Below are 17,773 nucleotides of genomic sequence, written 5' to 3'. Positions count from 1 at the left end.
TAGACCTCGGTACCTCCAGGAGCAGCTGGTCAGCTGACCGGAGACACCGGGCAGGAGCGTAGGGATGGAGAAGCTCAGAGAGGTAAAGCGGGGCAAGATCATTTAAAGATTTAAAAACAAATAAAATAATCTTAAAATGGACTCTAAAATGCACAGGCAGCCAGTGGAGGGAGGCCAGAATAGGGAATGTGCTGACTCTTACGCGCCCAATCACACTTACTTAAGTTAGCTGTAAGGTCATTTTTTTCAGAAAAATAACTTGAGTGAATGTTTATACGTAAGACAGGAAGAGGAAATACTTAAAGTCAATCTTGTATAAAGTACCTTAAAGTGATACTTGACTAAAGTACAAGTATCTTACCAGAAAATGACTTTGGCAGAAGTTGAAGACACCTTTTTAAAAAATTACAAGTTGTCTTGCCACTAGAAGGTTTTGGGTTAAACTCCTGGCTCTGCCAGTCTATATGTGTCCTTGAGCAAGACACTTAACCCCAGTGTGAATGGCAAAACTGTAGTGATCTTAAATCTTAAAGCAGCTCATCAAGGCGAGAAAAGCTCTATATAAATGCAGACCATTACCAACTCTCCTTCTGACTTTATTTATTAGAGAGGGGGGTAGATAGAGATAGATGCATGTTGTATTTAAGTAAACAATTCATTACAACACTGCTTGTGTTTTGAATTTTGTACACATCGTACTTTGAGTACATTGTAGTATATATTTTAATCTATTTTTTTAATTTAACAACAAAAATACAATATTATGTGTATGTACTAAAACAGCATTGCAACAACGCTTGTTCACCCACATTTTGCATAATCAATATACCATTCTGTATGTTACGAAATATCAAAGAGCAGTTACAACAGGATAAATAAGCGGCGTTTTCAGTCAAACAGTCAAATGTTTACATTTTCCCTCCAACTGCTATCTTTCTGTAAAGGTATAGGGAAAAAACTGACATTACATAACGTAAAATGGGGGACAGGGTAAGGTACTGTTAGAGAATTTTAGTGAAGATGAACTAGCAGGTTTTACACAGCTCAACCAGTCAAGCAAATCTTAAAAGGAAACCTTCTTCAATGTTTAACTGACAACTGGAAAATCTCCTCAAGTAGCAGTCAACCCAGCAAACACCGTGAAACCAAACTTCTCTATGAACATTTTAATTAGAACTCGTCTCCTTTGTGTCACAAAACGCCTTCAGGTAACAGCCTGAGCTTCTAAAGACAGCGTGACGACGTGTATGTCGTATACCGACGTGAAGTTTCTCTGCTTACCAAACATAGAGTCGACATGTCTGTAGCACCTTCCAACAAGGTAACGAGACCCTCTCAACACAGCGGCCATGCTTCTTCCCTCTGACCCGTATGTGCGACGTTGCGGTACGTCATTATAAACGACACTTCATCCGTCCAATTACCTAACAGAGCCGCGCAGCACGTGCTCTCATTTTCAGCCAATGACCTGAAGGGGCGGGACTGAGGCGTCACTTCTCCACTTGTGACTTCTTCAATTCGATTCAATTCAAAAAACTTTATTTGTTTCCAGGGGGCAATTCAAGGGCTAACTGAGCATTGACGAAAAAAACAGTTGAGACAAACACAAAGTCAAACCTCAAACCACATTACTATGTTAAAATGTACAGTATATACAGAGGGTATAAGAATGTGCAATAAAGTGTGTCTTATATCCTTTTTTTCAGCACAACCTAGGAAATCTGATGACATTTTTTTTTATTTTCCCAAACAATATAAACACATCTGAGCAAAAGGTACTCAAAATGTTTAAAATCAGATTGAATTGTGAAATCTGGAAATACGTCACAGTTCAATATTCACTTGGCTCATTTTTATCAACAAAAAGAAAAGGAAAACAATTATTGCAACTTTATATCACTACTAAAAATGCGATATAAAATTAATCATAACTTTGACTCAACAACACATAAGAAGACAAAAAAACCAACCCTTTTTTAAAGCCTGTCTATGTAACTGGGTTGCCAGATAAGCAGTTGTGTATTTTTCCCCTGGCAATTTACCATGGGTGCATCTGCGCCACATGTCTGTGCTGTGTGAGCACTAAGGGTTAATAGACACACACACACACACACACACCTCCTCCTACTTCTTCTTCTTATAATAATAATAATGATAATAATAACAATAATAATAATAACAATAATAATGATCGAAATTCTTTATCACAGTTCTCCTTTTCTTATCTTTGCATGTGCAGTCTGTTGACTTCAAAGGTCAAAGGAACATAGCTTACTTAGAGGCTAATGCCTCACATTGCCTTGACATTATGTCAGCTGTCTGTCAAAGATATTGTCCAGGTATTTAAATTCATATTATTTAAGCAGATATTAATTTGCTAGGGAACATACATACCACGCTATCAAGAATTTATTTTTTTACTTCATTTAACCAAATGCACAATTATGACTTTACAATTGTCCCACATAAGCTCTATCGTTTTGAGTTTGTCCTGTTTCAGTTCAAAAGTAAATATACATACTTTTAATTACCTAAGTAACTATATATGTGCACAGCTTCATTCTTCATTCATACTCCATATATGCTCAATATACATATCTATTTTGCTAGATATATTTAGCTAGTTTTATACATATAATAATGTTTCTACTTATATGTCTTCTGTCTTGTTTTGTTTTTTGTCAGTCTGGTGGGATTCCCGAGTCGGTATATTTCCGGAAATGACGTAACGTTGTTTTTCCAGGAAGAGTACAGGGGAAAGCACTAAACTGCGTCAACAAATTGATTTCTTGATACATTCGGATTTTAACGTCTGTTCAGCATGGCAACTCGGTATGTTTGAGGTTTATTATTACAAACATGAATAGCAAACATCGATTGACGTTGTTTTTCTTAAAGTTGCTGACGAGAGGCTGTGTCGCTAACAAGTTGCTAACTGATTACATTAGCTAACCTTGTCCTCCAGTTCACAGCTGTGCTATGGTACTCTTTTATTTGTTAAGGGCGTAACTGTGACACTAACTTAACGCTCTGTAATTAGCATAGTGTGCTTCAGTTGAGGTGAATATTTTGCTCAGTAGTGTATGTTATAGGGACTAATGTATTCGATCCGCTCTTCATCCGCATTGTTGTCCCGTACGTGTAAAATATGTGGCTAGCGTTAGCCAGTTAGCTGCATAGCTTACGTAGCCTGTCATGATCAGTTGTCACATTAGGCCTAACCACGCAGTTTGTACTTTGGTAATTTCGTTCTTTCGTTTCTATGGACTTTCGACAAAAAGTATCATTATATATATATTTATAACTGAGGCGATCGCGGAAGACGTTTCCGACTGTCATCAGATTACGTGTTTTAGTTGTCACTGCCCAAATTAGGTCGGTGAATTATATCGTCTGAAGCCCTAATTGAAAATACACCGTAAACACGAGTAGATGTTTACTATATCAATGTGGTGGGACTGGGGAAATGGAAGAGAAAGGAAAGGGACAAAATACAAGAAGAAAATCAATTTAAATAGTTTCAAGTGCGATTGAAGACCAATGGCAGGAATCACTTTCTGCTCTCACTTAGTTTGAACATGTTTATTATGATAAAAATAATAATAAGAAGCACCAGATGTTGATGGCGAAGTGGCTGTGTTACTAAGGAGCCTGGAAATTGCTTTGTAAATATTCTGCAGCCCTATTACTGATGATGTCACTGTTGTGATACCGTCGGTATTCATAGCAACACAATATGATAATATACACATGTCTAATTGCTTTTACTGTAAATCAGGCAACTTACAATATAGACTATATGCCATAGTTTTCAATATTCAGTGATTGATTGTCTGTCATTGATAAGAGTGTTTGTAATTTTAGTAACTTGTGATTACTGTGGATTCTAATTATTATATATGTTGTTGTTTGTATCTTCCTGTGTAGCCACTACTGAGTGATTTATGGCACTGTTCCTGGACGGAACCTTATCAAGCAACAACATGGACACATCAAACTTTGCCCACGTCATCTTCCAAAATGTGGGCAAGAGTTACCTGCCACATGCTGCCCTGGAGTGTCACTATACTCTGACACAGTTCATCAACCCAAATCCAAAGGACTGGGTTGGCATATTCAAGGTGAATATCCCTGTTGTAGAAAATAACTATTGTTGTATTACAGTATGTATTCTGTTGACTAGAGCTGTTGGGCAAGGGCATCTACCCGAACATGCCTCAGAGAGAAAGTTTACTTCCAAGATTGTACTTAAATGATGTAACTTTGATTTTATAAAATAACAAAGTGGATTTTTAATGTGTGCTATGCAATGGTTAAGATATAGTCATGTGAGAGGGTGGGACCTTGAAACAGATGTCTTGTTTCATGTCAGTTTCAAAACTTATTAAGACAGGACAACATGATTTTGATGGTACAAATGGAAAAACTTTGACTGTAATGTCCCAACTAAATTAAAATGTTTTTATCTTCTTGGGACCCTTTTTTTACTTGGCTGATGGTTTTCTCTCAGTGAAAACTGAAATAAAATGCAACAAAAACTATCATGACAGAGTTGTACAAAAGCCTTTAATTCTCTATATATTTTTAACTGAATCAATTTCAAACCATATTGGTGGTCATGTCCAGTCTTAGTCATGTTTTGTTGGAAAATGAGCCTGAAAATGAGACTTAAGAGAGCATTTTGACCCTCACCACACAGAAGAGTGGCACACATGGATCTTGTTATAGGAGCACATTAAATCAAAGATACAGTAGTGGCAGTAATGTATTTTAGCCTCATCTGCAGTGAATCATGGATTAAGGAAGAGCATGCTGCTGGTCTAGAGCAGACTTTTCTAGACCAGCAGAACCAGACATTTGACAGAAACTGGGATTAAATCACCCAAGATCAACAAAGTGATTGTTTTGAAATTATTGCATTGACTTTTTTTTTCTTGTCTTAGAGAATGAAAGTCAGAAATGTACTCATGCTCTTATCTGGGGGTTATAGTAGTGTTAAGTCATTCAAAAAGGTATTATTTTTACTTTTTCTTTCCATCAGATATTTAAAATGTGAATTTCTTTGAAAAACCTTACACATCTCCATTTCGAATATCAGTGTTAATGACTCATAGCTGAAATATGTTCCACTTTTGTAGATCTGAGAGGTGTTTGTGTGCATAGCTTTGTGTCATGCTTACTGAAAAATGAAGTAATGTCAGGCTGATGTGTGGAGGCTGTTTGAGTCCTGGATTCAGCACTCCGCTGTGGATGGATGCCACATCACATTGTGTTTAGCTTCAAGGTTGGCAACAAATGAGCCTCAAAAACACAGAGCCAAGCTAGAAAAGCCTGAATGCAGGATCATAAATCGTGTAAATGTTCCTGGCAGCGCTGACAGATGAAACATTTGGTGCCAAGTTCTTGTCTTGGCATGCATGGAGATACCTGGGTGTGTTGTACATAAAGTGCTTGCTCCTGAGACACATTTAGTTGCTTGTGGTTCCCAATCAAGCAGAGCAGCTACTGCTGCGAGTGCTAACACTCAGTCAAGGGCTTTGGTGTGCTTCTAATGAGAATGTAGTGCATACTCCAAATATGTCTGCTTAAGTGATGTACAGTCGTTTTAACTGTGGTTCAGTCATTTGTAATGTGACTTGTTAGCACAGCTGTTTGTAATTTCTGTTTGTTTGGGGGGTTTTTTTTGAGAAAAAAATATGCATTTCTACATTTATTAGAAGATTATGACTCAATTGAAAATCTCTTACTTTTTCTTACTTTCTTTCATTGTTCCACATGTCAGCCTAAAATACATTTACATAAGCTGAAATAACACTATTTTACTTGGCAAACCAAACAAAAACTGTGAATGCTATCAGTGATAGATAGAATGGAGACAGGGTTTTATTTGCTCATGGACAAAAGCAGTCTTTGGCTCCCATACTGCCTGATGTGAGCTGTTCTCAGCTACAAGGAGGAATGTTGTTGGAAAAGGTTGTTAGAGTTGCCTAGGATAAAGCAAAAACAGCTTTATAATTAACCTGTCTATGAGCACAGCCTCTGTGTGATTCATGAGCAACTTGCCTCCTGACTTTGCACTGACAATCCATTATCTTGTAGCAACACTGCCGCTAGCGCTTGTTTGTTTTCTTGTTGAAGTTTGACTTTTCTGAAAGGCTGGAAAAATGTATTTAAAATTAAAATGTGTGTAGCTTTGGTAGGCCTCATGCTCATTTTGTTGCTTTTTTACCAGTGTTGTTGTTTGAGTCACCAGTCCAGTTTTTTAACTGGTAGCTCTACCCCACCCCCTCCTCTTCTTTTCCTATTTATACACATTACAGGCCGGTCTGTTGTAAGTGAAAGAGTTTCTCTCAGAGTTTTCACCCACTGCCACCTCTGCAGCTCTAATGAGTGGACTGGTGAACACTAGCCTTCAGTAATGACACTTACTCACTCAGTGTATGTTTTAATTGCTTCCTGTTCTTTATTGCTAGAGGCTGGAAATGTGCCGGTAACAATTGGGGGTTTAGGAGCTCCAGAGCCTTCTATCTCTGGCTCTGATGAACACTTGCAGTATTGTAGCTTTAGGCTGTTTGTACACAGGTGAGAGCGAAAACTTCCCAGATTTTCTTTTCTTTTCTTTGAGGGGGGGCGTCCTGCCAACATCAAAAGTAACATCTGTGGCAACAGTATATATTTAAACACGATCTGTCAGAATGAATATTTATAATATGATTTGGCCAAAACTTTGAAAGTCACATCACACAAATTTATGTTGCGGCAGAGGCTGTGGTAATAGGCTTGTTTGACTGGGCTTGTTGTGGATGCATGTGTGTGCCTGTGTGTGCACACCAAATGCCAGCCCACTCAATGTGACTCTGATTTTCTTTGACAGTTTTATGGCACCGAGCTGGAGTTATGGATGTATTTTCTGGCCTCCCTCCTCATCAGCCATCAGTTAACAACACATAAAATACATATAATTACATTTTGGTTTTCATTTTCAAGTTGCCTATGTATAAAATTTTCACCTATTTTCCCCTTCCTGTTAGAAGTGAGTTGTAGCTACATTTCCACAGTCAGGCTTATTCATGACTAGGGCTGGACGACATGCACATGGTTTTCAGGAGTCGCGGTGATCATTTTCCTTCCTGGACATAAAGTTGCATGTGACGTAGTGTTGTTTTATCATTACAACTTGAACTGAAAACTCCACAATTACAGTAATAATCCAGTTTTTTTAGATATTTTGGAGGTGGCAGTCTCGATTCTAGGAAGCCTTTGTGTTAGTCCTCCATTGTCATTATCTTATACTGATGTGGTTAGAAGGCATGGTTGAATGAATTCCCCACGATGTCTCACAGGTTGGTTGGAGCACAGCGAGGGACTATTACACATTCTTGTGGTCGCCACTTCCTGAGAACTATGTGGAGGGTACAGCAGTCAACAGAACTGTGGTCTTTCAGGGTAAGATCATACCGAAGTTTTATATAACTTTGACACCTTTTAATAAACACATATCTGACCAAACCGCTGTTCAGAGAATAGTTAAAACTTACATACTCAATCAGAAAACCTGTCTGTACCACTTTACACTGATTTTAATGGGTGTCATTCTTTCCCAGGGTATTACGTTCCCAACGATGACGGTGAGTTCTACCAGTTCTGTTATGTAACCCACAAAGGTGAGATTCGTGGAGCAAGCACACCCTTCCAGTTTCGGGCCAACAGCCCTTCAGAGGACGAGCTGCTGACTGTGGAGGATGAATGCAATTCTGATATTCTGGTGGTCACCACCAAGGCTGGCTTCCTTGAGGTAGTATCTTGCTCAACACAGTGAATTATGAAGTGACTTATTTTGTGAGTGGCCAAACACCCTAAACAATTTATTTTTCTGTTCAGCAAAAGGTGGAGGAAGCTCAGAGAGAGAAAGATGAGCTGGTCAGAAACATAGCTCTCCTGCAGCAGGAAAAGGAGCAGCTGGAAGCTGAAAAGGAGAGTCTGCAGAAAGAGTGTGAGCAGGAGAAAGAGACGTGTGGCCAGCTGAGAAGAGAGAACCAAGTAAGCAAGTAACAGAGCTGGGAAAGTGAAAGTCAATTTTTTTGCATGAAAAAAATGCCCCATTCCTTTTTGCACAATGATTAATTTATATGATTTTTATGATGCATGTCTTCTACTTGTTTTTATTCAAAGTTTTAAATTTGGCCAAATAGTCTCTTAGCACCCCCTAGCGAAATACTGCAAACATGCACAGCTGTTCAAACTTATGATCCACTAAAAAGCATAACTCACACTCTTGACAGATATGAATGTCTGTATTATCAAAGTTGTAAGTCAGCTTTTTATTGCATAACATTAAGTCTTAAAAGCAGTGTCAGTAATAATTCATATTGCTGTCCTCTGCCATAAATCTGGTTTCAAAACGCCTTTCAGATGAGAACATGATTACAGAATTTGTGGCTCTTAATTTTATTACTATGCTTTTATATGATTTTTTTTATGTGGTGTGAAAATAAGTATTCCAAAATTCTGCCTATAAACAAACTGTTAAAAGATAATTTCCTTTTTGCATGTAATGTTTTAATATTGCAAACTCATAATGTTCATGTTGATTTAGATTTGCATCTCAAAGACAATAAACTTTATGTTTTGCACACACTTTCCACAAGCTTAGCGTCAAAGACAGACATGGAGAGTGATATACTAGGAAGCCAGAATTATTTTGTCATATTAAGTTTCTAAACCCCATCTTGATTTATGACGGCCTTGGCACAAATTGTAGTAGATTTATTTTATGAATGAGACTGGTTATAGGTTTCATAAGTTCAGGCAGATTACTAAACCTGTGTATTTTATTTGGTTTTAAGTCCTTTTGGGCTTCCAATATAATATTTTATTGTCTCCCAGGAGGTGCAGAATTCTTCCCAGGCCCTGCAGGAGGAGAAAGAGGAGGTAAAGAGGAGACTGGAGGAAGCCACAGCCAGAGTCATCCAGCTGGAGGAGGATCTGATTGGAGTCACTCAGAAGGGCTTACAAAAGGAAACTGAGCTGGACAGGTGAGTTCAGGATAGATGAAGAAGATTTGCTGATTTGATTATAATATATTTAATTGTGTTATATTTTTTCCCAGCCTCATTTGCACCAATTAATTAGCCAACTGATATGAACATGTGCACTGTGATGCGTGATATAATTTGTGATAAACATTTTTATTTTTATTTTAATCTCTTTCTTAGTCTCAAAGACAGAGTGAAGAAACTTACAGCAGAGAAGGAGGCACTCGAGTCTCATCTCAAGAATGAGAAAGATGAGAAGGAACTTTACAAGGTAATGCAGTAAAATGTCTTTGTGTTCATTTTTTCAAAATTCTTGCATATTTGTGATCCTTGGAAAAAAACAACACATCATATATATGTTACAAGCAAGGGATGCTATCATTGGGATGTCTTGATTTCGTTAAGTGGAAGTTAGTTAGTTCATGTTACATGATTATGTCAGTGGCTCAGCAGTGGTTTGGTTAAACACTATGTTAGTGACAGCTGTATAATCTGTATAATTACCTCAGCAATGCTTATTTACTGAACACATTCCGTTTTAATGTAGGGCTGAAGCATGGGCCATGAATCTGGTGGACAAACGTTCCTCAACATTGGAACACATTTTGTAAATGTTTGAGAAGCTATTGTATTGTTCTTGATGTGAAAATCAGACATATTTTTTACCATTTATGTGTTTTTTATGTGATTTATGATTTTTGCTTCATCAAATAAAAACAACCAATTCCTAAACCAAAGCCTCACAAAAATAACCAGATCAGAAAAAAAAACCTGTAACAGTCAACTGAAATGCAGTCATGTGGGTAAAAACTTTTCAACTTTCTGAAATGGTTGTCCCTTCATCCCTGAAAGCAGAAGGGAAAACAGATTGTGAGATGGGTGGTGGGAATCCTCAGCGATGATGGAGGTTGATGTTTAATTCCCAGCTGGAATGGGACAAGGGCACTGTTCAATGTCTTTTACCCTCCTGCTCAGCTGCTGTTGCTTCACAGTTACCGAATAAGGAAATGAGACCATAGGTCCATATGATGCTTTCCGTGCTGCCTATGTAGAAGGTGGTAAGAACTAGCTGGGATAGACTTCCCCTTTTTGGCCTCTAGAGGGAATGGAGTCACTGTTGAGCCTGTGTGACTGTGGCTGAGGTGTTGTTAGTTGAGGTCTGGTGATAATAATAATATCTATATAATATATTATATGCTAATATAGCGTATAATATGCACTACCATGAACGTGGTATACAAAGCACCATCGATAGTGAACATCATATGATGGGGCCTGTCCCTCCACCTGAAGTCTGTTACCAACTCTTTTGCTCAGTCTACTGAGTGCCATTCTGGTGTCCAATATTTCTTCATATTAGATTCCTGAAAATTACAAGACCAGTTTATAGACATTTCCTGTTTTCCACTTTTTACCACTGTGATTACTTTGCCTTTTCCTACCTAAACATTTAGTCTACACAGCATGTTTTTTCTGTTTCTTTTCTCGTCCATTTGGTCTTTGTATGTCTTTGTTGTGGTGGGCACTACACGGGAATTAGGAGTGCCACACACTGGAAGTTGAGCCAAAAATCTTTTCCTAATTTAACTTGCACCATCACACTGGGGTCGGTGCATGAGGAATTCTTTACAGGCCTATTTCAATCTCCGTTTTGTAATTGAGGTCATGCAACATTTATTTTAACAATCATATGCTCTTTGGTACATGATCATGATTGTTTTTTATAAATGAGGCAAGAGCCAACAACTTTATGTTTTATAACGTCTCCTGTTTTATAACCTTATCTGTGTGTGGGCATGTGTTTGTATCTGTGTGTGAACCAGATTCACCTGAAAAATCGGGAGCTGGAGAACACCAAGCTGAGTGCAGAGCTGCAGATGTTGAAGTCAGTGGATGTAAACAAGGAAAACACCATTGCCCAGTTTAAAGACGAGGTGGGACGCCTGCAGACGTGCCTCACTGAGAAGGAGAAGCAGTACAGAGAGATCCTCGCAAAAGTTTCTCCCTTGGTACAAATAATTTTTTAAAGCTTAGAAAACTCACCACTGACGTAGATTTGTCAAAAGCAGCCATTAACAAGATTAATTATTGTACGAGAATAAGTGTCAAGAACAATAAGTGTAAAGAATAATAAGGATAACGACGTATATGAAAAACATGGTCTAAAATGTGTTTGTGTCTGGCAGGGGGATATGAAGGCCCTGAAGGAGCAGCTGCGGCAGAAGGAGGAACAGCTCCAAGCGAACCAGCAGCAGTCCTCCCTGTTAGCTGCTGAGTTGCGGGATGCCTCTAGGGCTCGTGACCGAACCATGTCTGAACTCTACCACATGAAACTGGAGGCCGATGCACTTCGGCAGGCCAAGGCTGACGTTGAAGCCCAGTGCGTCCACCTAGAGCACCTGGTGGAGCAGATGAAGGCAGAGGCGAAGCAGGAAGCAGTAAGGATAAAAATCAGTCAACATGCTAGGCTTCACTAATTGGACTAGCAACATTTTAATAATATATTTTTAGCTGTTAAATTATTTACCCACCGAACTATTACATTTTAAAGACTGTATGCTATATTTTGAAACAGCTAATGCAAACAAAATAATTTAAGTAAGTAAAGTCTATTTATATAGCACATTTAAAAACAACCTCAGTCGACCAAACTGCTGTACAGTCACAACAAATTTAAATGAAAAAGGAAATGCGTGGTAAAAGAAGTCTCCATATTTCAGACTTCACCAGAAAAAGCAACGAAAACAACAATCAAACTTTCCTGAGTAGTACAGTTTTCTGCAGTACATGACCCAGCTTCTTTCATTCTCAAATCATTTGACTCATCATAAAAAGGCTGTTTGACAGCATAGATGATTATTATGTAGTGTGTCTCGATCTACTTTCCCCCCTGTAGCCCTTTTCTGTAAAACATTCCTCTTTCAATGTTTTTCTTCACAAGGCCAAAGCAGAGGAGGAAGCTGCTGCAGACCCAGCTGTTGTTGCAGAGCTCCAGAGAGAGGTGGAGGACCTGAAAATGCGGCTGCACATGGCTGCTGAACACTATAAGGAGAAATACAAGGAATGTCAGCGACTGCAAAAACAAGTGCTTAAGCTCTCTGAGCAGCAAGGGGTAGGTCCCACCAGATACCAGCAGACAAACTGTATACAAGTGGAAAGAACACACCTCACATCATATTTCTGTACTAATAAAATAATCTGATCCCTCTGTTAGTTTTTGTTGTGCTTTCAATTTTTTCTTTTTCCCTTAAGTGTTCCTTTTTTTCTGTCTCCAGGAGCTGAAGAGGAGCTCAACACAAGAGGCCTCAACTGTCCCTGCATCTGGGAGTCCAGACACATCAGTGCCAGGTACCTTCTATTTAACTTTCAAACTGCCGTCCGTTATCAGAGAACTAATGCCCAGGCTTTGTATTTCATGTTAGAAATCAGTTAATCAGTCATTTTATTATAAATTGGTATATAGTGTAATAACATATATATGTGTAATACAGTATAATAGGGTATCAGCCTCTCATTGTATTTGTCTACAAACGAACTGATAACAGAGTGGTTCTGAACAGTTGCTTTGCATCAGCTCTGTCTGACTTGTCTCCACAGGGAGTCCAGGCTCTGCTGATCCCATGCTGGAAGCCATCATCCAGGAGAAGCTCAAAGGCATCAGCAGAGAGGCGTCTGACAGAAATGACAAGTACAGAAAATGCAAGCAGATGCTGGTTGTAAGAAAACTCCCCGTTACTAGTCATGTATCCCACAATTTAATGTCGAAACCCTGTCGTGAAAGACGACTGCAGAGCAAACGTATGATATGGTTGCGTCTGCTTTTTAGGAGGAGAAGGAGCGTAGCGGCATGTTAGCTGATGAGCTGGCCAAAATTGAGGTGAAATTTAAGGAGCAGTTTAAGATCAACGAAAACCTGAAGCTGCAGCTGGCAGCAGAGGAAGATCGCTACAAGGTTAGTACAACCGGAGTTCATCTGCTCGACTGCCTTTGAAGTAAAGTCCGACTGTGGACTCTTCTCTGTTTTTACGTCTGTGTATGGCTGGTCTAGCTCAAAGACTGAGCCTTTGATGCTATCTCTTCTCTTGAACGCAGCCACTCTGTCAGTGTTGTTTATGAGTAGGCCGATCTGTGAGACAACATTTTACGGGTGTTTATGTCAGGCTGTGGTGACAAGCGAAGCTTGGCTTAGAGGAGTCCTCTCCAGTTGCCTGGCTAATGCTGCGCTTGGCTCAGGTTAGGCAGATATTTGCTTAGTGTCTCGGAGGAATTCAAACAGGTTGTTTTTCTTTGAGTCGTATTGTACATAAATCTGTCCTCAGCAAAGGGAAGCCTTTTATGGCTGTGATCAATTAATGCCATCCACTGAAGCCTGACTGTATTTCAATGATGTCTTTTTCAATCGGTATCTTATGTCAGAAGTTAAAGACTTGGTAATACTGTGGTCTCTTTTAGTTGAACGAATTACGGGTCATTATAAATTAGTTCAAATGGCCCTAATAGGTCTATACAGTATTGTAATATTATTATTTTCTATTTGATGGGATTTTGACATTTTTTAAAAACTTTTCTAAACATTTTTAACAGTATATAAGATAATCTGGAGCACACTGGGCAAACTTTCCTCTTTTGTTTTTGTGTGATATTTGTACAATCCTGGATTAAGTCTGTGTGAAAGGTTATGCAGAGTACAGAGTGTTTTTTTTTGTCTTTAAAGACAATGAATAAAAGATGTTTTCTTTAATATTGTGTCTGTTGATATAATCTGTAAGCAATAATTAATGAGTTATAACTCAGATTAAAATCAGATGATTATATCGGCTAAATATTGTTTAAAAAAACAAAAAAAATGCCAATGCCAATATCGCCCACCCCTAGGGGTAATTATCAATTTTTATTGCTAAACATTTTCCTGTGAAGGTGTTGCAATGATGATAGCTTGCAGTGATTCTCATTGTCAATTTATTACCTGGATATTACCTCAGACATTTATTTACACACTATCACCATTGTCATTACAAAGCTGGAAATTGTATTGGTAATATGGTATTACCATAATATGACGTTCTATCACAAATTGCTACCATAATGTTACCACATGTGACCATGTTTTAGTGTGCTATATTTACAGTGTTACCCAAGGTACAAACATAGAAAGTTGTTGTTGTGCCTTTATGTTTGTAGCAGAGGTAATCACAGAGCCAGACTGATGGATGTGAAAACAGCAACAGGGTAAATGTGGCAGAGAAAGACGCTGATGCTGACACTGTTGTTACGTGTAATTCCTCTGACTCCGTAAAGTTGGCTTGCTATTAAAGAAAATCACAGAGGGCTGGACATGATGCCAGTTTGTTTGAGGTGTCATAAAGAAGGGTTTTCTTAGCAGAGGTTTTACAGGATTTTCAGCTAGAGTCTCTGATTATCATTTCTCTCATTTTGTTTCTTTTGTTTATTCAGAGTCAGGTTGCTGAAAAGGGACGGGAGCTGAAGGAAATGAAGGACACACTAGCACTTGTTTTGAAGGAGAAGGAAAAACTGGAAGGGGTTAGTGATAGCTTTCATTTTCTCTTTTATAGACCTTATTCCACACTAAAAATTCCCTAAAAAGTGCCATTCCCCTGCCATTTTCTCTTCTCAATCTGGTCTGTGTTTAATATGCCTCTAATTGCAGAAGCAAAGTAAATAGGTTCTTATTTTCCATTTCATTACTTTGCACCACAGCAAGGTCCTCACTGACCTAAAATATTGCTTCGAGGTAATGCCGTTACAGCTAAGAGGAGCAGAATGACCCAATTTGAGGTTTAGACTGTAAATTAAATTGGCGTCTGCAGCTAACATCAATAAAACACAGCGTCCTAGTCCCCTTTGAAAACGAGAAGAGGTTCTTTTTTAATGAAGGCACTAATTAAACTGTTTGTGTGAGCGAGAGGAAAAGCAACAGCTCACAGCTCAAGATCTGTGTGGAGTGACTGTAGCAATGATGTGTTGTTCAGCGTGACTGACTGGGAGGCACAGAACCCTCTGACATTATGTTGCACATACTTGCACATACATAAAGTATATATATATATATATATATATATATGCACTAGAGGTTGTTGTTGTTGAGTGAAAAATGATTTGAATTCCGCTGTTTCCTCCCACAGGAGCTCCAGAAGGGCAGCTGCAGCAGGAAGGGAGATCCGGGGTTTGGAGAGAAAAGCAGCTCAGAGAGCAACCAGCTCAGTGTGCCTTTATTCCTGCAGTACGCCGTCCCGTACGCTCAGGATGCTCCCACACCACTCCTGGTCTCTCAGAGCCCCAGCAAGCTGCAGTTTGGAAACCCTTACTCCATGTCAGACTCAAAAGGTTAGTTTTTGTATGTATGCTGCGTTTCCGTCATGGTACTGTTCAGTTTGGAATAGAAAAGCCCTCGGTCAGGCTTGTGTTTCTACTGAGAACAGTACCTTTACTTGGTAGGCGGGGTGTGGGCTGTGCCCGATGGCCGCCTTGCGTGATGTTGCACCGGTGCAACAACATTGAATGCGACACAACAGACAACAACATAAGGGACAACAATGGAGGACATCCACCAGTTCTTTTTTTCCTGTTTGATATTTACACGGGAGTGAGGTTTTTCTGTCACCCAATCAGCTGACTGTCATGGGTGGAGCCAGTCTAACCGTACTGTACCATTTTACTCTGGTACCTCAAGGGAAGAGTACCAAGGAATGGAATGGTCCGTGACGGTTATTTTGTTACTATTCCTAATGGAAACAATACGCACCGTACTGTACTGAACTGTTCCACTCGGTGGAAACACTTTAGAGGTTATACTATATTCAGTTCTACACCAGTAACTGTCTTTACAATCGCTACAACCACTCTGTAAGGCCAGTACACATGAGAACACGTTTAGGAGAATCAGTTAAAGTCGATCTATCATTTTGGCTTTTAATCCACAGTGAACCTAAAATGCTGTTTTTAGAAAATGGAAAGTGGAAAAAAATCTCAAAATGCCACCCTCGTGTATACAACCAGTATGCAACTATTATGCAAAATTATATAGGGAACCTTTTGTTTCCTTGTCTTTAAGGCCTGAATTGTCTCCCTGCAGATGAGGCAGATGAGGAGTTTTCAGATGACCAGCTGCTCAGGCTGCCCCCTGTAGGCCCACCCTCTTGGGACAGCAATGTAGTGTGTATCCAACCCACCCGCAACCACAGTCGCCCAGAGGGCCATGAGGAGTCTGAGGAAAAGCCAAACAACAACAATGTAAGCCTCTTTCCCATGTGCAGCATTGAGGTGGCTACCTTCTTGCAATTTGTTTTTTGTAAACTAATTTTTTTGTCTGTCTTTTTTTCAGGGTAATACCAATGAACAGACCGCAGCAACTGAAGCTCACAGCCCATTTGTGAATGATGGACAAACAACCTTCTGCTTTGATCCCAGGTAACGCGCCCCCTCCCGCGCCTAAACGCTCATAAAATGCTGTCCAAGTTTGCTGCGCCCTATTGTTTCTATACCTGTGCATTGTAACATGTGTCAAGTGTTTGTTTCGCTGCACAACCCCCTTTCTGTTGGTGTTCGTGGAGAAGCAGGCCACCCACCACGCATCAGACACATGCCATTTATTAGCCTGCGCTCCTGCTTTGCCCACATCGTCACTCCGCTGCTTATTTACGCGAGCTTTCTCTCCCTGCCTTTCTCTCCCCACGCACGCAGCATGGACATGAAACGGTGTCCGCTGTGTGAGGTCATCTTCCCGCCCAACTACGACCAGAGCAAGTTCGAGGAGCACGTGGAGAGCCACTGGAAGATCTGCCCAATGTGCAGCGAGCAGTTCCCGCTGGACTGCGACCAGAAGGTGTTTGAGAATCACGTGCTCACTCACTTCGACGGCCACACGCTCAACTTTGATTAGTAGACAAGAAAATCAGCACATCAGCTCTGCCTACTTCCTGTCAACCACTGAAATAAATCACTCTGCACTCTTTTCTGCATGTAACAGTGTGAAGATCCAGTCTTTAGGATTATATTGACTTTGTTACTTCAACTTAGAAATACTTTGAAGTGATGTGACATTTTAAAAATAACATTTTATTTCAATGTATATTGCAGGGGTATTCAATCTGTTTGCAAATCAGACCTTTTTTTTTAGGTGCAGGATTTCCCTTCACTTGGGTTTTGGAGAGTAAGTTAGGGGGTTAAGACTGTTCTGTACGTACACACAATGACTTTAAACTCACTTGGCTCTCACAGATCTGTTAGACTATAGGGCGCAACGAATCAGGGAAAGAGATAAGTGTTTACCAAACTTTACATTTAAAAACATCAAACCAAATGATCCCCTCCACAAACATCTCTGTAAAGCAGCCTTGGTGCACTATATGCAGTCAGGGAGAAACCTTCAGTGATTATTCTCATCCACACATGATTATACAGTATATGGTCAGATCATCTATTTTAGAATAATTAAAGCCAATGATATTGTGAAGCCTTGATACTCTGTGTACTCTGATTTGTTTGGTTAGGTTTCCTTTATGTTTGATTTTGTTTCAAATTCATTTAATTGGTTTATTTTGTCTGAATCCTCATTATCATCAGCTGATCTGTGCATGCCGAGCTTTTGTTCTTCACTTTTACCAGCATATTAAGTTATTTCATTCATAGAGAAAACCCTTTCATTTGTTCAGTGACTTTCATGTATCTAATATGTACTAATAAAGTCTGTTTGAAACCACATAGTCCGTCAACAATGT

At 39.4% G+C, this 17,773-nt stretch overlaps 2 protein-coding genes across 5 annotated transcripts in view; one reads left to right on the top strand and one right to left on the bottom strand.

Annotated features, from left to right (window-relative positions):
* The window catches only part of hibadhb (3-hydroxyisobutyrate dehydrogenase b), a 7,947-nt gene extending 6,569 nt beyond the window's left edge, over positions 1 to 1,378 (bottom strand). Inside the window, exon 1 of the mRNA XM_044035144.1 lies at positions 1,282 to 1,378. Within this exon, the coding sequence (XP_043891079.1) occupies positions 1,282 to 1,351 (70 nt within the window). The 5' untranslated portion in view covers positions 1,352 to 1,378. The remainder of the gene's footprint in view (positions 1 to 1,281) is intronic.
* A 1,342-nt stretch (positions 1,379 to 2,720) lies between these two features.
* Positions 2,721 to 17,754, top strand: tax1bp1b (Tax1 (human T-cell leukemia virus type I) binding protein 1b). 4 transcript variants are annotated; one of them, XM_044033712.1, is made up of 18 exons: positions 2,721 to 2,832; positions 3,928 to 4,121; positions 7,344 to 7,446; positions 7,605 to 7,795; positions 7,882 to 8,040; positions 8,887 to 9,035; positions 9,216 to 9,306; positions 10,859 to 11,044; positions 11,222 to 11,473; positions 11,977 to 12,147; positions 12,311 to 12,383; positions 12,633 to 12,751; positions 12,862 to 12,987; positions 14,490 to 14,576; positions 15,179 to 15,380; positions 16,129 to 16,286; positions 16,378 to 16,463; positions 16,737 to 17,754. In XM_044033712.1, the coding sequence occupies exons 2-18, from the start codon at positions 3,945 to 3,947 to the stop codon at positions 16,933 to 16,935; spliced, it is 2,529 nt and encodes an 842-aa protein (XP_043889647.1). In that variant the 5' UTR covers positions 2,721 to 2,832; positions 3,928 to 3,944; the 3' UTR covers positions 16,936 to 17,754. The 4 variants fall into 4 exon arrangements, with proteins under 4 accessions (XP_043889647.1, XP_043889646.1, XP_043889649.1 ...); XM_044033711.1 differs by having other exon boundaries at positions 16,108 to 16,286; XM_044033714.1 differs by lacking the exon at positions 14,490 to 14,576.
* The last annotated feature ends 19 nt before the right edge of the window (positions 17,755 to 17,773 follow it).

Source organism: Solea senegalensis, linkage group LG9 (genome assembly GCF_019176455.1).
Source record: "Solea senegalensis isolate Sse05_10M linkage group LG9, IFAPA_SoseM_1, whole genome shotgun sequence".
NCBI classification, from domain to species: domain Eukaryota; kingdom Metazoa; phylum Chordata; class Actinopteri; order Pleuronectiformes; family Soleidae; genus Solea; species Solea senegalensis.
Note: the sequence above shows the minus strand (reverse complement) of the source record. Positions and strands in the feature narration are given on the sequence as shown.